Source organism: Lampetra fluviatilis, chromosome 36 (assembly GCF_964198595.1).
Source record: "Lampetra fluviatilis chromosome 36, kcLamFluv1.1, whole genome shotgun sequence".
Lineage (NCBI taxonomy): Eukaryota > Metazoa > Chordata > Hyperoartia > Petromyzontiformes > Petromyzontidae > Lampetra > Lampetra fluviatilis.
Window position 1 is genome coordinate 7,895,717 of NC_136310.1, and position 13,927 is coordinate 7,909,643.

General features: G+C 48.9%; 1 protein-coding gene across 6 annotated transcripts in view; it reads left to right on the top strand.

Moving 5' to 3' along the window:
• The window catches only part of LOC144945072 (RNA polymerase II subunit A C-terminal domain phosphatase SSU72-like), a 51,589-nt gene that overhangs the window by 24,761 nt on the left and 12,901 nt on the right, over positions 1–13,927 (top strand). For 2 of the 6 annotated variants that reach the window (XM_078873303.1, XM_078873307.1), the window contains exons 2-3: positions 4,024–4,167; positions 13,455–13,541. In XM_078873303.1, the coding sequence (XP_078729429.1) occupies positions 4,024–4,167; positions 13,455–13,541 (231 nt within the window). Of the gene's footprint in view, positions 1–3,138; positions 3,297–4,023; positions 4,168–13,454; positions 13,542–13,927 lie in introns of those variants that run through there. The other 4 variants (XM_078873301.1, XM_078873305.1, XM_078873302.1 and 1 more) reach the window with 4 other exon arrangements.

Here is a 13,927-nt window from a genome sequence, read left to right on the forward strand (position 1 = left end):
GGATCATGGTTTTTTGCGGTCCGCGAATCACCAATGGTCTGTGAATGACGGGGATTCGCGCATTATACGATCGCAAATTATTGCATAATATGAAATAGTCATATTCTCACCTATAATTGTTCATACTCTGTATTGACCGCAGCATAAACGTCGGAGGGTCGTACATTGCGATGTTTGGCCGGTCCAATTCCATTATTGATTGTTTGGCTTCATGCGGTAGGACACCGGAGGAAATCCAACATGAGAAAAGATAAACATTCAATGTTGCATACAGATAGATTCAAGATGTCATTGCCATACTGCTCTCTCCTTGCAACCTCGCAGCCCAAGCCTACAACACCTGGCATTCGCTGGCAGTCTCCCATGCGAGCAGAGCCGTCCCTTTCTGGTGCGGTGAATCAGGGCGACCGCCCGGGCCCCACGCTTCGTCGTGGTGTCAGAAGTAATACGTCTGGTTCAGTGTGAAGGCGTCGGGGGTAGGAGGGTGGGGTCCACATTTTGTGATTTTCCCCGGGCCCCGCACCCCCACTATGGACGGCCTTGCATGCAAGTACCAATCGGGCCGGCTTCTGCTTGGCTTGCGAGGTCGGACAAAGTCGGGCGCGATTCGGGGCGAGTCAGTCGTAGGCTGTATTCTGTGCACACCTTGAGGCTAGCAAATAAAATATAAGCTCAGCCCATCATCGTTAAGCATGCTGCCGTTGGTGAAATGAACACCGTATGTTGCAGGGAAGTCGACATTGGTTGTATTTAATGATCCTGAGCCCTGATAGACCCAGTTCATCATAATTTATCCCTTCTCCGCCCAATAACATTGAGAACTGCCGCACGCACGAACATCATTGGCCTACCGCGGGACTGGAGCCAACCTGGGAGATAAGGGTATTTGGCTGCTATCAATGTCCACATGATGAGCCACTTAGTTGCGCTATCATTTGTGGCCGGGTTGCTTCTGAAAAAGAGCTATATATAGCTTAGTGGGCCTTACCTGGTAAAATACAAAAAAATATAGGTTTAGTTTCTCAAACACCGCGGCCTTGGACTGTGCTCAACGTGGCGGCGTGCTGCTCGTATGTACAGTATGTTGAACTTCTTTCGCACCGTACGTAGCCAACCGTGCTAATCGGAGGTTCTGAGGCAGAGGTCGCAACAGGGTACCCGATACCCGTACCCTACCCGATACCCGGCTACCCGTACCCGGCCAGGTACGCGTACGGGTACCCGTTTGCGACCCTGGTGCGGCCGGGTACGGGTAAGAAATCAAAACCCGTTTGCGACCTCTGTTCTGAGGACATGGGGTCACGTGTGGTCGTCTACGTGGAGACCGCCAAGTCCCGGCCAGGAGCAAGCAACTGATCACGATGACAATAATGATGTTGATGATGATTGTAAGGTATTTGAGTTGGTCACCATTTGTAGAGATTGTCTCCTGTCACAGAAATGTGGAATTTCCACGAATGACTCTGGGCTGCCAACACTGCTGAGCGCTGCCCAGTGCTTCTGTATGGACTTTTGGGGGGGGGGAGGGGGTCACCGATTTATCTTTCGTAGAAGAGATGGGGGGGGGGCTGTCAATTACAATTTGTGCATCATCTAAATGTGGGGAGGGGGGGTTGGAACGACGCATCGGTCCAATAATAATTCCTAAACTGACCAGTACATGCGTTGAACGGCGTACGTTGTAACACACACACACACAGCTCACAAATGCTTCACGTAATAATTTGATTCCTGACTCGTTAATCGTGACCACGAATTGCGACGGTTCACGAAATTGCCAAGAAGGGTGGCGGTGGGGGGCGGTTGGTGGCGGGTTGGGGTGAATTGAGAATTGTTCCACCCCGTGTTTAAATGTGACCTTGTTTCAAGACTACGTAAAAATGCCCCCTATTTTTTTTTTAAATAGGGGGCATTCACATGAAGAAGCGTAGCAGAGGAGGGGAAGCCTCTCTCCCTTTATTTTCAAAGAACGCAGTTGCGGTTGGTAGAAGAGAGGCCAGAGGGCAGCCAAGAGAGATGATGGAACGGCAGGGCGCTGTTAAGGACGTACAAAAGAGAGAGAGAGAGACGGACAGACAGACAGTCGTAGGCAGAGGAGAAAAGGGAGGTCACGAACCCGCGCTTGAACAGGGTAAGGGGGTTAGACATTGCGGGTGGCTGGCGGGAGGGAATCTCAAACCTGTTTGCCCCGCGCATTGTGTTGTGCATCGGGCGGCGCGTATTTTCGCGTGTAGTTAATTGAATCGCAATGGGTCAATGGCAAGTGACAAGCCACTAAAGCAGCACAACTTGACCCCCCTCCCCGCCACCACCATGCCAACACCACAATACTACTACTGCTACCGTGACCGCCGCCAACACAGTATCACTCACTGTAACTATCACCGCAATTACGACCACAACCACCATAACCGCTATCCCCTCTGCTACCATCACTACAACCAGCACAACTGCCACTGCCACGACCACTATGACCTCTGCACTTCCGATTAGCACGGTTGGCTACGTACGGTGCGAAAGAAGTTCAACGTACATACATGACCGCCACCACTATTTCCATCACTACAGCTACTGCTGAATAAGCTGTCACGAACTTCACCGCTTCCACCACAACAACAATAACTCGGCTACCTCCATCAACATCCCCTACCACCACCAACACCTCTACCACAGTCACCACCACTACCTCTATCAACACCACCCATATATGAAAACAGCCACCAGCACCACTACGACCCCGACCACCACCATCAAGACCACTACCACCACACTACCAACGCCGCAACAATAAGCACACCTACGACCACCACAACACCACTACAACCACCCACACTACTAAACATCACAACCACCACCACCACCAAAAAAAAGACAAAGATACCCCGTATAGCCTTAGCAGACTGTTGGGGCAAGTGCTGTTATCGAGCACCTATGAAGGCCGGCACGGCACACGGGGGGGGAGGGGGGGGGGCACCACCACCACCACCATTGTCACAGCCACCAACCACTACAATTTACCCACCAACAACCACCACCACCCTCTTGCTTGTGCCTCCCCCTCTCTCACCGCCCTTGCACACCCACCCCACTCACCCACCCACCCCCCCCCCAGACCCACCCCAGCCTCCCGGCTCTCACCCCGTGAAATTGAAATCCGCCACACGCCCACGTTTTGCTGCAGTGCGATTGACTGTAATGAGCAGCGACGGGTTGTTCTCAGACGCAAGCGAGAGAGCGGGCGCACCACCGGATTTCCCCTGCACCGAGATACGCGAGAGAGAGAGACGGAGACCTAGGTGCACGCGCCCTCCCATCATTGCTGTCTGCGTTACAGTGGCATCATAGCTTCCCAACGTTATTGTCTTGCGTTACAGCAGGCCCCGTAGCGGAGTAAAGTAACTGCGGCCCCCGAAGCGTCACAACATTGGCTGTCAACGTTGCTGTTAACGTTACCGACAGCCTCATCGTTTCTCGTAGGCACAGCGGCATCATGGCTTGGCAACGTTTCTGTCACTGAGTAGCCTTCTCGACGTTGCAGATTTCGTACCGGCAGCCCATAGCTTCTCACCATTGCAGTCATCTAGTAGATTTTTTACGTGACGATCAACATAACAATCAATACTCTTAGTTCTTTCAGTAAAGTCACGTAGGTAAAAAATGAAATTAATAAAAAAAATTAAAAAAATTAAATCACGACGTTTCGGAGGCAGCACAAGCTTCCGTCTTCAGGTGAAACTGTCACAGCAAAAAATCTGTGTTGCCTCCGAAACGTCGTGATTTTATTGTTTTTATTAATTTTAATTTCATTTTTTACCTATGTGACTTTACCGAAAGAACTAAGAGTATGAATCCTTGCAGTCACAAAAGCTTCAAATCTAGAAATAACAATCAATGTTTTAGGGCAGCCCCAATCGTGTCGTGTGCCGTGCCAGCCTTCATAGGCGTTCAAGAGTCTGTAAAGCTATAGGCGGCGGGGGGGGGTGATCTTTGTTCATCTTTGTCTTTTTGTTTGTGTTCGCGCAGCAAGAAGGGCTTCGATGTGCGCTCGTTCGGCACGGGAACGCACGTGAAGCTGCCGGGCCCCTCGCCCGACAAGCCCAACATCTATGAGTTCAAGACGCCCTACGACGCCATGTACCAGGACCTTCTGCAGCGCGACAAGGACCTGTATCCTTGAGAGGGGCTCCAGAGGCAGCGGCGTTAGCCACCGAGGACACACAGGCTGTCCAACTGCACCAGGGCACACGGACGGACCGTAGCTGCCAAGGTGTTCGGCTGCGATGAGCGGGGAACTTTGATGGTGGAGGGGGGGGAGGCATTCCATTCCTTGCACCACGGGGGCCCATGCCAAGGACGTTACACAGCTGCTCAGAGGTCTAACTCTGTCTCACTTAGCTCGCACCCACGGCTAAACGCCTGGGTTCGATTGCTGGTTTGCTACCTGTGATGAAACCAAGCTCTCGGGGTGGAGCGAGTTGATAGCTAGTCACCAATAGCTGAACAAAATACTGGCATTTAAATTTGATCCTTCGCTTAATTTGACTACATTCCAATTCTTGGTATGACTGCCATGTGATGAGCAATGTTTTTTTAATGTCATTTAAGAGTGCATTTGGGATAATGCGCCCTCTAGTGTGGATAAGAAGTCACTTTAAGGCAGTGGCTCTTAGCCTGGGGTGCACGCACCCTCTGGGGTTGCGAAATGCCCTTTATGAGGGTGTGAGACATGGCCATATCTTTTTACAAGGTAAATAATCGAAAACACAAATTAACCACGGACACACAAGTACAACTACTTGGTTTAATCAAACCTATGTATTTATTAACGTATATTTTTTTAACGATTGAGAACCAAAGGGATGCAAGGCTGCAGTAGAGGTTAAGAAGCACTGCTTTGATGGATCTTCTGAAATGCCGTAATGCTCCGCTCACCAATTTCTAGAGGGACATTCCGCCATCTCGTAACACGAAGTTGACAAGGATCACAAATCTCAATGAAGCCAAAAATCAAAGCCTTTCTCTGCTCAAGGGAGCAACGGGGAAAATTTCGTATCCAGTAGAGACCCTGCGCCGGTGTTATAAAATCCACATTCCCCTCTCTTACCATAGCCTCTAAATTCATGGCCTTATCAGTCCAAATCGTGACTGCAGCTGGCATCCCCAGGCCAGTGGTGGAAATTCCACATTCATCATCAAGCAAATGGTATCAAACATTTTAACAGTCTTCTTGGTTCTTTCGGTAAAGTCACGTAGAAGGGAAGTAATAAAATAATAAAAATAAAACATAATAAAATAATTCTCACGACGTTTCGGCTACAACGCAAGCAGCCGTCTTCAGGTAAAGAATGAGACACTGCCAAGCTTGGAGACGACTGCTTGCGTTGTAGCCGAAACGTCGTGAGAATTATTTTATTATGTTTTATTTTTATTATTTTATTACTTCCCTTCTACGTGACTTTACCGAAAGAACCAAGAAGATGAATCCCTGCAGTCACGAAAGCTTTAAATCGACATTTTAACAGTGTTGGGGAAACTTATGGCCTATGAGTCGTACCAGGCCCATGCTTTCATATCACATGGCCGACGGCCGCATAAAGCCTAGCGCTTTGAAACTCGTTTCTTCAGAACTGCTTTTTTTTGTTTAGTGTGTTGTCCTTCATAATATAGGTTTTTGGGTCAGATCGCGTTATTTATAAATGTGTCGTAACCCTCCACCACCCGACACGGCCAAACAGTAAAAAATGTGTCACGTTTTTCAAAGGACAAAATAATTCACTTCTTTAGCCCACCGGTGTGTTGAAGAGAGGAATTATTTTGTCCTTTGAAAACGTGACACATTTTTTACTGTTTGGCCGTGTCGGGTGGTGGAGGGTTACAACACATTTATAAATAACGCGATCTGACCCAAAAACCTATATTATTAATAATTTTGGAAAGCCTACGTGTTACATTTGTTGTCCTTCCCCCGCATCTCCGATTAGCACGGTTGGCTACGTGCAGTGTGAAAGAAGTTCTATTTACATACAAATTACCTGCAAACAATATTTACCCATCACTGGAAGCGTTTTAGCCATGCTAATCAGGTACTAGAGAGGATGAATATTGTTTTGACTTGGCACCAACACTGCGTTTCCAATGTTTTCACCATGCCCAGCCACTTCTGTCATTGCAAGCATCTTGACCACACTAATTGGGTGCTGGAGGGAAATATTTTCCGGGATATATAACAAGGGCCTCTTGCAATGACAGGAGTAACTGAGTTGTCTGTGTTAATGCATGGCCCAAACAAAAGTATTTGAAAGGCAAAGAAATCAGTTTTCAAGTATCATGGTGTAGTGTAAAGTAGTGTATAGTGTAATGTACTCTGCAGCGTATAGTAGTGTAGTATGTATGCTGAACTTCTTTTGCACCGTACGTAGCCAGCCGTGTACAGGAAAGTTTGCCCACCCCTGGCCTAAAAAAAACCAACAGAGGGTTCTATGCCGGCTGGAGGAGGTTGGCGGTGAGCACCAGTTCTCTCGCTGCCAAAGTCACACGCGTTGTGAGCACACGAGGGTGCAGTTAATATCGCTGTCGATGCTTTTGTGTGCACTCGCCCCCGCCCAGCCACTTACGGGGGTCGTAGGGTCATCGCGCACTGTGAGCGGTCGTCAGGGGCTTTTAAAGTAAATCAGCCTAACGGGGCTACTCAATTACCGCCCCAGTCCTATCTCTGGTCGCCCCGCCACACTCTCCTAAAAACCGCCCCCCATCGCTCTCGAAATTCCGTCCCCTCTCTACCCCCCCCCCCACCCGGCGTGCAATCACACAGCTCCCGCCTCCTCTCCATCTCTGCCCCCCCCCCCTCATTTTATCTCCTTGCATCAACGTCTACCTCCGTCTGCTCGTCCGATATTAAGTGATTTTTTATTCGCGGCAGTTAAATAGGTCGGCCACTGGGGGCCTCTTAATAGCCATAATTCATTGCTCGCCGGTTGGGAATTCGATTGGCGCCCCCTCCCCGGGGTGTTGTGTTTGTGCTGTCGATGCACTCCCGGGCGGCGGGGTAAGTGATTGGGAAGTTGTGACCTTAAGTCGGCGGGGACGGGAGGACAAAGCGTTCGCTGCGCTCGGCAGAAAGCGCGACCAATGGCGGGCCGACCGGCAGCAGCGTCGTCGTGGATTCTCCACCGGGGTATTTTTTTCCCCCTTTTTTTTTTCGCCTTTTTTCCTTTTTTTCCTTTTTTCCCCTTTTTTTCCCCTTTTTTTTCCCCTTTTACCCCCTGCCCGAGCGTGGTTGCGGCGCCGCGCGTGATGTAATCCGGAGTTGATGGATCGCTTGCGTGCGTGATGTAGCGATTGGGCTCGCGATGTACGTGCGCGAGGCATTCCACAGCTTGACGAGGGGCCCTCCCCACGTTTTTCCAGTCGCTCGCTGTTACGCGCGTCGAAATTACGCGCGCAGGAATTCTTGTAAGATTCACGATTGTTGTGATTGTTTCTTGGAAACGAGGCATGTAATGGTTCAACCACCCCACCTAAGCATTGTATTTTGTCTTATCTGCCTCTTGTCTTGTTTTGTCTCATTCATTCTTTTTTGCTTATGTGTAATATTTACCTCCCATTTACAATAGATTGACTTAATGGTAAATAATCGATTCCTAAATGCACAATTCCCTCTTTGTATTCTAAACACGCGTATCCATTTGAATCGATGATATGGTTTCCACATCCGATGGAAATTATCAGACACTATAGAGTCTAATTGCACAACAGCCGATTCGTCAATTTGTAACCCCCGAATCGCCACAATCCTTCGGCAATGTGGAGAGGGTGGAAATCGTGACAGTTCATTATTCGTTCGTGATTTACTTGCAGATTTCTACGTCGCCTTTTGATGCAAGTACAGCAAGTAGGTTGCCGACTTGCCTTTAACTCTCTCTCTCTTTCGAGGTGGATTTTTATCTTTTCCAATTCTGTGTGTGCCGTTGGCCTCGCGCCACGACAGATTTACTGTTAGGAGCCCTGTCGGCAGCGGGGTAGAGAATGGTCCCGGAAAGGTGATGTAACGACACTGCTTCTGACATCACTTCATTAGGCCTCTCCTCTTATCCGCCCTGTGTGGCACACGATTTATATACATTCGCCGCGGCGATGACTGTGGCATGAGAGTCACACCGATGCGCGATTCCTGGAGACGTATTCGACGTTGCACTTTGTAACGATTGCGCAATTGGCGCCACGCCCCCAAGATGGAGGATCCGTTCAGATTGCAACCCCTTTATTCTAGATTTGAAGCTTTCGTGACTGCAAGGATTCATACTCTTAGGCGTTTTCGGTAAAGTCACGTAGAAGGGAAGTAATAAAATAATAAAAATAAAACATAATTAAATAATTCTCACGACGTTTCGGCCACAACGCAAGCAGCCATCCTCAGGTGGAGAACAGGTCTGTTTTATTTTTAGTCTGTCAAGTAGACAGACCTGTTCTCCACCTGAGGACGGCTGCTTGCGTTGTGGCCGAAACGTCGTGAGAATTATTTTATTATGTTTTATTTGTATTATTTTATTACTTCCCTTCTACGTGACTTTACCGAAAGAACCAAGAAGATGAATCCCTGCAGTCACGAAAGCTTAAATTCGAAAATTTGTAAATTAATTTAACTGATAATGCTGCTCATCGAGAACAAACTATAATGTTGTTACTTGCATTGTTACCTATAAAAACATTGATGTTCTTGCTTGCCAGACAGTGATTCAATATGAAATTTGATTGTTCGGGCAAATATGATAACATTGCATGTAAAGGCCTTGTTACACTTCCGTATATATATTTAACTAAATGATAAAAACATTTTATTTTACCAGGTAAGGCCCACTGAACTATATTACTTTTTATTTCCAGAAGCGATCCGGCTATAAATGATATCTCAACGAAGTGGCTTATCACGTGGACATTTATAGCAGCAGAATACTCGAAACTAATGTTTCTAAATGTGGAGAGAAAAACCAGAGGCCCCGGAAAAAAAACCACACGACCACGGGGAGAGAGACATGCAGATTCCAAATATACAGCAGGCATTGTCAGGGCAGGATCGAACCAACTACCTCGCCTGCATTCCAGACGAGGTAGTTGGCATCTTGCCACCGTGACCCCCATATGTTTGTGGAGATACAGAGCAGCGTGCTGCTGTACGGTATATTGTTTTACCCTTAAAACGCCCCAGGTTTCCGCTCTCTATTCAGCTGGGGTGTTTGCCACGATTGGAGCGCTTCACTCGTGATATGAAACCCCCTGAGTTCAAACCCCGTTCAAGGGTTGGCTCGGCAACGTAGTCCCCTGATAGTTCATCAAACTGAGTTACCACAGCGTGGGAAGTCACCAACGACAAAACCACCCTCGGTGTGGAACGCTATCCCCTTTACACGTCCGCAACATCAAATGCACTCTTGACTACTTTCAAGGAACATCTGAAGGCTTCTTCTTCTTATCTGTGTTGGCTCAGGGCTTTTGAGCAGCCCTGAGCTTGGCTCCGCGCCTCTGAGTTGTTGACTTGTCTGCAACATCTGGCGCGTTATAAATATCATTATTATTTCCAAAGCTCAGCAGAAATTGAACCTGGATATATATGGTTACGGATGAACGACCTCGGTGCATAAAACAGATGTTGCAGGCTGCCGCGGGGCGACGTTAGCGGCAGAGCGCTGTACGACCAAATCAACTTTATTCTGGCCCTCTGCTCCAATCGTCGATGCTCCCCGACCTCGCCAACCCGCGCTGACCAGCGCGCTTAAATGCGGCTCAAATAACCCCCCAGGGCCCACGCGTTCGTCTCTATGGAGAGACGAACCCTCCGCCTTGAAGGTGTGTGGCCGATGACCGCCCCAGGCTCGTTGAGACTTTCCAAGTTTCCCTTTTGGGGGCGCGGAATGGCAGAAGAGTGCTTCAGTCACATCTCGGGTTGCAGGGATTTGACAACGGAATGAGCAGCTGTTTATACAGCAGAGTATTGGCATACATACATGTCGATCAATGCAGGCAGTCCGCTGCTGAGGAGGTGGGATGTACAATTATTTTAATAATAAATCACTACGGATGTTCCGTTCGATTACGCGACTAACCGGATAACATGAAAATAGTTAGGGGAAAGGGGGGGGGGGAAAGTGGGTGATGAGCAAGGTTTGGTGATGTCATCGTCACCATTCCCCGCGTCACGCTGGGCGTGGCTTGTAGGAGGGTTTCCGGCCTTCGTGAGGCAGAATGTGAGGGCGGCCATCGTTTCCAAAGGGACCCGCGGTAATTACGGTAATTACCGCGGGTCCCGTTGCAAAAAAAGTAATTGTTAAGAATTTGTTGTCGATTAAATCAACTTTCCATCCTCGCTCTACTCAGTTGTGTTGTACATTTGAAACTTAAAGGAACGCAACGTCATTGGCGAATGCACGGGTGTAACAGTGTGAAAAAAAAAAACAAATGAATTAACGAAATTCGATCAGGTTGTTTGAAAAAGCGAGAGCGGTAAAAAATGCATGAATGATTAATTGTTCGTTTCTGAATCCGCTTGTCCTGTCGAGGGTCGCGGCGGCGGCAGCGTGTTGAGTAGTGGCGGTCCACACCTCCGTTTCCCTGGCGACGGAGGAATTCCCAGGCGTTCCCAGGCCAGCCAAGCAACATCGTCCCGGCAGCGTGTCGTGGGCCGGCCCTGGGGTCTTTGCCCAGTTGGATGTGCTGCCCAGTAGAGTTCCAGGAGGAGTCCACCGGGGGGGGGGGGGGGGGCAGCATCCTTACCAGGTGTTTCGTTGTAATTTATAAAATGGTAATTTTGTTAAATGGTTACTAAGACGGTTAGAGCCTTGCTGCGTGGCAGGAGAGCGTTGTATGATTACTGAGGAGGACAAAGTTTCAAGTTTTCAAGTTTCATTTATTAGGTATAGCCCTGTGAGCCATTCGGCTCTTGAATCGGGTGCAACCGCAACAAACAAAAAACAAAAACATGAACAAGAAACATGTTTAAGTGACTATGTGCAAACAGAAAATCCAAGAAAAGACAACAAAATATTGCAGAAAAAGCACCGTACACCAACGCTGTGTGCAAAAATCCCAGTGGGATGCAAGTCAAACAACAACAACCACAAGACAACTTAGATTAAGCCATCAGTCTAACTCTGTACTACAACAAACAAACATGGCCAAACCACAAAACTTTTCGAAAATCACCAAAATAAAGCAATAAAACAGTGATCATAGGAACTGTGACCGAATTTTCACAATAAACGACGTAAACAACATGTACCACCAAACCCTGCAGCCATAGCTGGCTGCAAAGTGATCGGTAGGAGACTATGCAGCGTGGAGGAGGGCAATTTTACAGAGAAATTCGTTAGCGCAGTACCAGAGGTCGCAATCGGGTACCCGATACCCGTACCCTACCCGATACCCGGCTACCCGTACCCGGCCGGGTACGGTACGGGTACCTGTTTGCGACCCTGGTGCAGCCGGGTACGTGTACGGGTAGGCCGTGAGTCACTGGTGAGTAACCATTTGTCACTCATTTCGGGTAGGGTACGGGTACGGGTAGGGAACGGGTACCCGTACCCGGCCGGGTACGGGTACCCATTTGCGACCCTGCGGGTAAGGAATCAAAACCCGTTTGCGACCTCTTCGCAGCACCCAAGGGTCAGCAATCATGCGGGACACCTAGAGCAAGATGGTGGTGGCGGTGATGAAACTGGACAAACACCGGAAATCAGGTGTCGTTCGTGCAACATATGCAGGGTCTTTCACAAAGGAAGTGATGGCGTGGTATGGTGGCATCGGTAACATTCATAGTGATAACCTCGTGTTGTTGATTTTTACAATTTACCTCGAACCTCTTAGCCGGGTACCTCAGAGGCCAGTGCCGAGTTGGCACTGCTCATATCCTCGGTTCGAATCGAGGCAGCCATCTGTGGTTAAACCGGGTCCTCACGTGTCGTGGATTGTTGGTCTCAGCCCTGGTCACCAATGACTGCGAAACATTCAATTTGTCTCTGTGCTCAATTTGAATCATTCAAGCTGCGATGATAAAAAAATATTCACGGTCATTCGATCTGCATTACTCTCGGTGGCAGGGCAAGTGTGAAAGTGCTGCCCCTACTAAGCACAAGAGAGGCCCCTTGATGGGATCCCAGAGATGGCTTTGTGATATCCACTTCCATGAGCCGTTGTCTAAAGTAAATATTTGTACTGCTCTGCGAGAGATCCAAATGGAATTTTCGTTTCGTGACATGAATTGGGTTGAACTTGGGGAAAATAAAACTTAACACGGAGGCTTTCACGACTGGCTAGTTGTAATTACTGAAGAAACGTCGTCCTCGAATGGTAAATGTTGTGGATTTACTCTTCAACACACCGGTGTGCTGTACTAGTGTAGTGTCGTAGGTCTCTTCTTCCTCCTGCTCGAGGCTTGTGTGTGTGCGCGGGTGGCGTGCATCGCACACACACTCAGTCGGAGACGAGGTAGTCGCAGGAGGCACCGTACTTAACTTTTATTGTTGTTGTCGAGTTCACGCCACCAACTCCAGCCCCTTCTCTCTCACGACCACGCGGCCGCACGACCCGGCCCAGACACGACCCTGTCTGCGCTGCACCGACGGCGTCGACCAAAACAGCCAACTTCTCTCCGGCTGCTCAATGATCAGGCGAAGGCGGCAGCGACGACAGCGACGACGAGACGAGTCCACTCCCAGAACCGACAGCCCGGAGCTCTCGCTCTCCACTGCTTTTATTCCCCTCGGCGTGGCTTGGCTCCGCCCTAGCCACGCTTGGCTCCGCCCTAGCCACGCTTGGCCCCGCCCTAGCCACGCCTCCCTTCTCGAACCCACCAGAGGGTTCCAGGGGCCTCCCCACGAGGTCTACCGTGACCCTTGCCCCAGTTCCTCCGCCCTGCCGGCACACACACCATGTATATGTTCAACGGCGTGTGCGCTAAGTGCCCACCTGCAGTTGCAGCTGCTGTACAACAGTCAGCGCTATGTCACTACACAAGTAACGATTCGGCATGTTTTGTTTACGTGACAAACCTTAGTAATTGGCTGTGTCGGGCGGTGGCGGGTTTAATGACACATTTATATTTACGCGATCTAAACCAAAAAAACCTCTTACGGGGATAATACATGCTCAGATTTGTAAATGACGATAAAAATATACCGTGCTGATGAGTCCTAATCAGGACCAAACAAGTCCACAGCTGTCTATCACTGCATTACCGGTGCCTATCAGTCATTTGCTTAAATCTATTATGATCGTTACCTGAGACAAGCGGACCACAATGCACCTCTTCTTGGAAACGCTGATAGTTTTGCATATTTACACGGAGGTTGTGTGTTTTCTACAAAATATGTACTGTGTACATATTTGGTTTATTCTCATCTCTCCCAGCCTATGTACACTTGTTCCTTAATTTCCTAACCTAACCGGACCCTCCGCGATGATAGATACACACAAAACGGAATCCTGCACATGCTTGACCGCAACCGACGCATCAAGCCGTGCCCAGAACGCTTCCAAGAGTGCCCCGAAAGGTTTGCCTCCCACTTTCTCTCCCATCGTGCATCACCAGATTATCGTCATACCGCTGTCGATTCGTTGAAAGGCGTTTGTCCTTCGTCGTTTGTCCATCGTGACTATAACTCGAGAAACAAAACTGGTGCAAGGATGAGCAAGGCAGTGCCAACAATCTCCCCTCAAAACTGGGGATTGTTTTTTTTTTATTGACAGGGTATATATATGGAGCCTTACCAGACAAGAGGGCTAAATATGCCACCGAGCCATTGGTGGGTTGTAATTACTGACAAGAGATGCCTCTTGACGGACATCTGAATTACGATATATTTCAACTCAATGTCTGCTGGAAGAAGGCCTCCCCAAACTCACCATGGTGGCGAGATGTTGACTGCCTCGCCTGATA